This window comes from Cucurbita moschata, unplaced genomic scaffold (assembly GCF_002738365.1).
Source record: "Cucurbita moschata cultivar Rifu unplaced genomic scaffold, Cmos_1.0 Cmo_Scf00012, whole genome shotgun sequence".
NCBI classification, from domain to species: Eukaryota; Viridiplantae; Streptophyta; class Magnoliopsida; order Cucurbitales; family Cucurbitaceae; genus Cucurbita; species Cucurbita moschata.
The window spans coordinates 3,917,412-3,926,081 of NW_019268528.1; the positions used below are offsets into that span (position 1 = coordinate 3,917,412).

Below are 8,670 nucleotides of genomic sequence, written 5' to 3' on the forward strand. Positions count from 1 at the left end.
AAAGAGTTAGAGAAAATGACACCGTAGTTTTATAGTGGTTCGGTCAAACTCGACCTACTCCACTCCCCAAGCGCCTCTTGGGAATTTGAATAAAGAACTTTTCCGACTCTTTCCACGGATCAGAGCCAAATCGGTACACCGCTCTTTTTACGAGTTCAAGAGCAAACTCAATCCTTTCCACGGCGCAGGATCAAACCGATACAAGTATTTGAGTTTGATAATAACACACCACAACTCTCTCAAAGAGTAGATTTACAATTTGAGATACTCACAACTATTTCCTCACAATATAACAGTAATCTCTCTCAAGAATAAGATGAAAAGAAATAAACTTGTAAGCTTGGAGAGAGCAACAAACAATGGAGACTTTGAACAAATGAGGATTGAAGAATGTATGTAAGTTGTGTGTTTTAAAAATGTGGGGAAGATGAGTTTATATAGAGGAGAAAAGTGGCAAAATGTAGGATTGAATATTGACCATTGGATTGTGTTAGGAATAATGGAAGGTGGAGATTAAAAGTAATTAAATAAGAAAATTTTCTAAATTCATTTATTTCAAAATTTTAATATAATAGTAATATAATATAATAATAATAAAAAGTTATGTGAGTAACGGTCAAATGAAATTCAAAATTTATTATAAATATAATAATATAATAATAATAAAAATGATGTGAGTAACTACTAAAATTTTAAAATATAATAATATAATAATATAATATAGTAATAATAAAATTCGATGTGAGTAACGGTTATATTCAAATTTATATTTTGTAAAAATAATTTTATTTAGAAATGTAATAATAAGAAAAACTCCACCATTTGTTACTCTTCCAATATTATAAATGTCATACTTTGATATATTTTGATTTGTCCATCATTTTGATTTTGTTGCCATATCATCACGTCGGGTATGTTGTCTCGACTCTAATTTCTTCGTTTTAGCTCTGATTTGAGTAATTGAAAAGTTGTTGTAATCGTTATTCCCGACCTTATACTGTGGACAGTTCAAAAAACTGAAAATAGTTAATAATTAAAAGTAGGTTTGTTATCATCAAAACATCAATAATTAATTCATTGAAATTAATTAATGTGAGATCCAGGGCCAATAAGCCAACAATGCCTGCAGTACTCTGTTGCACTTAGATGCTGATGTAGTAACTGAGCATGCTGAGATCACTCATCTTGAAGTTCTTTGATATCTCCCTCTTGAATCTCCCAAGAACTTCCATGTCGCCTTCACTGATTATGAGGGCGTCAACGTACACTCCCACGATCAACCGCTGCTTGTCGTGGCCTTGCATGTACATGCCATGCTCAGAGGCATATCGCTTGAACTTCAGTGACAGAAGGGTATTGTTGAGCTTCGCATTCTAGGCTCATGGTGCTTGTCGAAGCCCATAGAGTGCCTTCTGCAGGCGCAGTACCTTGTCGGAGTTGTGGTTGTCTAGGAAGATAGGTGGTTGTCGGACGTAGACGGTCTCCTTCAGCTCTCTGTTGAGGAAAGCGGACTTCACGTCCATGTGGTGGACCTCCCAAGAATGATGTGCCGCGATCGCCAGCAATAGGCGACAGATTCCAACCTTGCCACCGGCGCGAATACCTCTTCGAAGTCCGCTCCTAGCTTCTGGACATAGCCCTTCGCCACCAGACGGGCCTTGTGCTTCACAACTTCTCCTTTTTTGTTACGCTTTAGTTAGAAGACCCATTTGAACCCTATGGCTCGGTGTCCCGGCCGCATATCCTCCAGACTCCTTGTTTCTAGTGATGGACGTCATCTCTTCCTGCATTGCCTTCAGCCAGCATGAGTTCTTTTCTACTTTGACGAAGGTGTTTGGTTCATTCGCGCTGATGGCATGCAGCTTGGCCACCTCTTCTTCAAGCTCGCGCGCCGCAAGTTCAGGTGGTTCACCTCCTCCCAATAGGTCTTCCATCCTCTAGTACTTGGCCATCAGACCATCATCGTGATCGACATCTAGCGTACAGACCCTACCCATGTGATTGAGCACGAAACGCTTCCTCTTCAAGAAGATCTATCTTATGAGAAAAAACGAGCATAATTCTAGCTCGAGGCACCAGGCTTTGCGTAACAAAGTCCCTACTAAAAAAAACTTGAAAATTATTAATAAGAAATTATTTAACATTTTATTTTTCTTTTTTTTATAGTTTAATAGTATTATTAAGAATAAAATAGAATGTTGTAGATTTTTTTTTTGTTGAATTATTAATTTATGTGTGTATAACTATGTTGAATACCATTAATTCTTTATTATTTTTTATTCGCTAAATATGGCCTAATCTACCATAAATATAGGCTTGGGTAAACAAAGAAGAAGCCAAAAACAAGAGTTTTGTAATCGAGTGAAGAAGACAAAACAAGAAACAACTCCTCCTCCCTGCAAGAATCGTTGGGAAACTCTGATGGGTGTAAGCCTTTCGCCATGGCTGTTTCTTCCCCACTCCATTCTATTTCTCATTTCCATCATTCCTCTTTCTTCCGCTCACTCCTCTCCTCAGAATAACCAAGCTTCTTACCCTTTTCCACTGCCATTCCATTTCCCAACCATCAATAATACTACACACAATCTCTCCATCTCCGGGAGAAGGCCGCCGCCACATCCACCACTTCAAGAACCGAAGAGGATGACGAAAGGCACCATTATAGCGGTGGCGGTTTCTACTGTAGCGGCTACCCTTCTGCTTTCTCTGGGTCTCCTCTTTTACATTGGAAGACGCATTCTTGCAAAACTCAAGGAACATCAAGTAGAATCTCAAGAATTTACAAGATTGGAAGGAAAGCTTAATGGATTGATTGTTGAAGAATTGGTTGTTGAAGAAGATGGTCTGGATGTGATGTATTGGAAGAAGAACAATGAAGAAGATGAAGAAATGGGTTTTGCAAGAGATGGATCATCAACCATCCCTCAGATTGTACAACAAACTCCTTTGCTCCATCAAATTTCTTCAATCAAAGTTCGTGACCGGTCTCTCTCTAGTTCACGAGTATTGCCATTGCTGCCTCCTCCTCCTCCTCCGTCAATGCCCCCACCACAGCCACCATCAACGGCAGTTGCCAATCCAGGGCCATCTTTATCCGGCAATGTTCAGGCTAGACTAAAGCCTTTACATTGGGATAAGATCAATACCAATGTAGATCATCCTACGGTGTGGGACAAGATCGATGGAGGTTCTTTCAGGTATAACCCATCATCATAATTCAATTTGGCTCTCTTCTTTGAGTTTTTCACTACGGTCTGATCTCTTTTTTTCAGTTTTAATGGCAACCTTATGGAAACTTTGTTCGAGTATGTTGCCACAAACAAGAAACAGCCAACAAAGCTAAGAGGCCTCAACAATGGCGGACGAGCGCTAATCTCCATTCTTGATTCTCGAAGGGCATGAAACATTGCAATAATTCTTAAATCCCTCACCATAACTCGGCAAGAACTTCTCGATGCTCTCACGGAGGGACATGACCTCGATTCAGACACACTCGAGAAGCTTGTCAAGATCACTCCAACCAAAGAAGAACAATCTCAAATCCTCGAATTTGATGGCGATCCATTAAGGCTTGACGATGCAGAATCCTTCATTTTCCATCTTCTCAAAGATTTTCCGACAGCCTTCCATCGTCTAAACGCCATGTTTTTCAGATCAAGCTTCAAATCAGAGCTTAATCGACTCAAGGACTTTTCCCAAACACTTAGTAGGGGTTGCGAAGAACTAATGAATAAAGGGTTATTTACTAAACTCTTGGAAGCAACTCTCAAAGTTGGAAACCGATTGAATTCAGGAACAACGAGAGGTAATGCAAAAGCTTTCAATCTCAATTTACTCTTAAGACTTTCAGATGTAAAAAGCACGGATAGAAAAACCACATTGCTTCATTTCATTGTCAAAGAAGTCATAAAATTCGAAGGGAAAAAACAATTCTCAAACACAAATTCAAAGAATCTCAAATCGGAAAACGAAATAGAAATCGAATACATAATACTTGGATTATCAGCTATGGAATCACTCACCTTAGAGCTCTCTAACGTCAAGAAAGCGTCCACAATCGACTACGAAACCTTCACTATCACTTGCCCTAATCTATTAAGCAAGATCTCAGAGATACAAAACCTTCTATCGATTGAAGGCGGTGGTGAATACAAGAGAAAGATGTTAGAATTTGTGAAATCCGCAACGGAAGAAGTTGAGATAGCAAGAAGAGAACAAAAAAGAGTGTTGGATGAATTGAAGAAGACAAATGAGTACTATGAAACAGGGGATAGAGAAAATCCGTTAGGGCTTTTTGTGATAGTAAAGAATTTTGTGAACGCCGTGAATCAGGTGTGTCGTGAAATAGCTGGAGAGTTGAGAGGGAAGATAAGGATGGGAAATATGGATGCATGTCAGCCATTGAAGAGCACAATTAGCTTGAGATTTCCACGTTTGGCAGAACATTTCAAGTGTAGAAGCTGTCCGGCCGATTCCATGGATTAGCTTTTCTAAATTGGATTCTCCTACCAAAAAAAAAAAAAAAAAAAAAAAAACTTTAAAGTTCCCTTTCACTTGATTTTCTTCACTGACATAGGAATACCTGCACACTTCCTCACGCACGCACGCATACTCAGATCAGAACCCCACTCCCTCCCACCCTCACACATACACATCCACATCACTTTCTCTCTCTACAGTAGAGAGAGAAACCCCCCCTTTCCTCCCCTTTTTATCCCCCATTCCCTCCCTTCCATGGATTTTCCACTTGGGTTTTGAGCTTTCTCTTCTGGGTTCCTCTTCCTTTTCCGACCTCCCCCCTGTTTCCTCTGTTTTTCCTTCTCCAACATGGACGTTTCTTCATTCTCTCGCCACGACTCCGCCGCCGCCGCCGCCGACCACCACCCCCACCACCTCCCCCCCGGCTTCCGCTTCCACCCCACCGACGAGGAACTCATCACCTACTACCTTCTCAAGAAAGTCCTCGACAGTAGCTTCAGTGGCAGAGCCATTGCAGAGGTCGACCTCAATAAGTGCGAGCCATGGGAGCTTCCCGGTAATTAGCTTCATTATCTCTTGATTTCAACGAACCCCATTTGATTTTGTTGTCTATAATCGTTAATTAATAGAGGATTTTACGTAATTAATCAGAGAAAGCGAAAATGGGGGAGAAGGAGTGGTATTTCTTTAGCCTTAGAGACCGGAAGTATCCGACCGGTCTCCGGACGAACAGGGCGACGGAGGCTGGGTACTGGAAAGCCACCGGAAAAGACAGGGAAATTTATAGTGTCAAAACGTGTTCGTTGGTGGGGATGAAGAAGACGTTGGTGTTTTACAGAGGAAGAGCTCCCAAGGGTGAAAAGAGTAACTGGGTTATGCATGAATATCGCCTTGAAGGCAAATTTGCTTACCATTATCTCTCCACAAATTCCAAGGTTCTTCCCTTTTCTTCTTCTTGATCCTACCCTAATTCTCAATTTTGTAACGGCCCTAGTACACCGCTAGTAAATATTGTCCTTGGCTTATAANACAAATTATTTTATAAAGAAATACACATTTATAGTTGATTGATTTCATGGCTAATGTGATAAATCTTTAATACTCAAATCAATTTTCCTGTTTGTTGTGATTCTTCTTGATTCTGATTATAATGGTTAGATAACTCCAAAAATAATAAGAAATATGAATAATATTATAGAAATAATAGTATAATCATTGTGACAACAAGAAACCGCCATTTACTTTTATCCACAAATTTGATGAAAAGTATCGTATTCAAAGAATGAATCTCAATGATGCCCTTAAACTTTTTAGTTCACACGCTTTTAAGAAAAGTCATCCACCAAGTACATACCTAGACGTTTCAAAACGTGCTACAAGTTATTGTAAAAGGTCATTCATTGGCTCTTGTTGTTTTGGATTCTTTCCTTTGAACTAGATACCACCAAGGAGAATGGACAAGTATATTAGATGAATTTGAAAACTCTTTGAATAAAGACATCAATATCCGCTTGAAATAAGTTTTGATGGGTAAAAAAATAGTCAATGTAGAATCTTATGAGACTGAAAAAAGGTGTAGGTTGTGGTTGGTACAAGATGTTTTAAAGGTGTTCAATGATAATTCAGTGAGTAGCACTTACCCAAACTTTCTTTAATTTACTTGTTTGCTATACTTGGTGATCGAAAATGTTTGTCAAAAGTAAGTCGATAGTAATGTTGAATTACTAAACTATGAGTTTGTAGGGAACCGATGCAATTAAAGCTATAAAGTTGGAGTTACCTAAACCCACAAGGTTGGATGTTGATCCTCGAGCTTTTAGAAACATGAAAAACCTAAGATTGCTAATGGTCCAAAATGCAAGATTTTTCACTAATATTGAATATCTACATAATAACTTAAAAGTGGATTAAATGGCGTGGATTTGCTTAAAAATCTTTGCCATCTTTCTTTATTACAAAAGATCTGGTTGGATTAGATTTGCAACATAGCCTCATCAAAAATTTGGGGAAAGAATCGAAGATAATTATATTGCTACCTTTATGATTCGAAAATTTTCATTGATTTTCTTATAATAATATTTTATCTAAATTAGATTTTTCTTTTCCATGTATTTTAGGATTGACAATGGTTGAAGTTTGTTGATCTTAGTTACTCTAATTCATTAGAGAAAATTCGTAACTTCTCTCCAATATCGTCAAACTTTGAAGAATTGTATCTTAACAGTTGCACAAAATTGAGAACCATTCCTACGTCAATGGTTTCTCTTGGTAAGCTTGTTACCTTATACCTTAATCATTGTTCGAATCTTAAAAAGTTTCCAAGCTATCTCATGTCGAAATCTCTTAAAATTTTATAATCATTGTTCGAATCTTAAAAAGTTTCCAAGCTATCTCAGGTCGAAATCTCTTAAAATTTTGAAGCTTAGATACGGAAAGAAAGAGAGAAAGAAAGAAAAAAAAAAAAACTTGAGGAACTTACAAACTTCTCCCCATCGTCAAACCTTAAAAATTTATATCTCAATAGTTGCATAAAAATATAGAGTCTTCGTATCTTGAAGCTTACAAAATGAACTAACCTTGAAAAGCTTTCAAGCTACCTCGAGTTAAAGTCCCTTGTATATTTAAAACTATCTAGGTGTTCTAAGCTCGAAAAGTTTCTAAAAATTGCCGAAAACATGAAATCTTTAAGGATTTTGGATTTGGATTTTACGGCCACAAAGGAGCTACCTTCAACAATTGGATGCCTTAGTGATCTCGCTGTGTTAGACCTTGAAGGGTGCACAAACGTCATCTCCCTCCCTAATACCATTTATTTGCTACTGAATCTTCGTCATCTTCGTCTTAATGGGTGTTCCAGAATTGAAATGTTACCCAATAAATGGGACCCAACCAACGATCCAGTATGCTCTTCCCCAAATCATTGACACTTTGTTGAGTTCACAATTTTTGAGCTTGAAAATTGCAAAATATCAAATGTTGATTTTATGAACTTGTGTGGTGTCGCCCCTTTCTCATTTGGTCTACTCTCGTCGAAGAACAAATTCTCTAATCGAATGTTGTCGGAAAATATATCCTCTAGTCCACCTTCATGTCTCCATAAGTTTACGCCGTTATGGTATCCCGAGTCGAGAAATTCAAAACTTTCCTCAGCGTTTCCAAGAAATGGATGCCACTGGTTGTGGATCGTTGAGTAGAAATCCAATTAAGATCAAGTAGGTTTGTCTCTTCCCACTTCATTTCTCTTCTCTGAATCGGTACTATTCATATGCTTTATAGGTCATTCCAGGTATTTATAGACATTTCTTCTAATCAACGGCGAAATTCTGAAAAGGTTCAACTATCGGACTATATTAAATCCAATGAAGGTTAGCTTTGGATACTATCTCAACATGGAAAGAACTTTAACTACCTATGCTTTGTTCAAAGTGGACGAAATGGAAAAGCAACCATACTTGGGGCAGGCCATAATTTCCTTTTAACATATGCTATGGTGATCAACTCCAAAGTTCTTGTAAGAGAGGATTTTCATCCTTAATGAATTTATATGTTGTTAATATCAACTACTTCTTCAAATTTTAGTACTTCATTGATGGCAAATGACTGGAATCATGTTAGTCTGGTTTGATGTTTTGGAATTCTTTGTGGTTAATGGAACTATAAAAAATTGTGATGTCCATGTTACTAAAGATGTCGATGAGATAGAAAACGATGCGGGATGGTTAGCGATAATTTATATAGTTTTTTATCGACCCGAGGAATTGCCAAGCCCGATGAGTGAAATTACATCCTTACCAACTTTATTGGTTGGTTTCTTGCGTTATTGTTACTTTCATTCTTTCGAGCGGTATTATTGATTGTTTCGATAAGGCTTGATTAGTTGTCAAAATTGTTAAGGGTTTGCCTTTTTATCAACAAATCTTTTTGTTTTATAATGTCTATGCTTTGTTTTTAATTATTATCATTTAAGTTTAGATTATAAGACATTTTTGAAATAATATTGCACTTTCTTTTAATACTACCATTTCCTTTTCTAGATTGATTAAGATTTTTTTGAATTGTTCAAGATTTATTTGTGATTAAAACTAGGTGGAGTGGAAGATAAAGGCCGATGATTTATTGATAAAATACTTAAATTCTTTTACTAAAATACTTTATTTCTAAATCTTAATAATTTTATTCCTAAAATATCTA

General features: G+C 37.4%; 1 protein-coding gene and 2 pseudogenes across 1 annotated transcript; all 3 read left to right on the forward strand.

The window, feature by feature from the left end:
* Positions 1–2,328: 2,328 nt before the first annotated feature.
* On the forward strand, positions 2,329–4,485 carry LOC111450837 (annotated as a pseudogene).
* A 342-nt stretch (positions 4,486–4,827) lies between these two features.
* Positions 4,828–5,438, forward strand: LOC111450838 (protein CUP-SHAPED COTYLEDON 2-like). The gene is made up of 2 exons (XM_023091131.1): positions 4,828–5,035; positions 5,131–5,438. The coding sequence occupies exons 1-2, from the start codon at positions 4,828–4,830 to the stop codon at positions 5,436–5,438; spliced, it is 516 nt and encodes a 171-aa protein (XP_022946899.1).
* A 249-nt stretch (positions 5,439–5,687) lies between these two features.
* Positions 5,688–7,695, forward strand: LOC111450839 (annotated as a pseudogene).
* The last annotated feature ends 975 nt before the right edge of the window (positions 7,696–8,670 follow it).

Bases quoted from the DNA above. Each gene is read 5' to 3' on its own strand.
- LOC111450838 (XM_023091131.1), top strand. From the start codon at position 4,828: ATGGACGTTTCTTCATTCTCTCGCCACGACTCCGCCGCCGCCGCCGCC. The intron at 5,036-5,130 runs GTAATTAGCTTC...GTAATTAATCAG, and splicing joins CGAGCCATGGGAGCTTCCCG to AGAAAGCGAAAATGGGGGAG.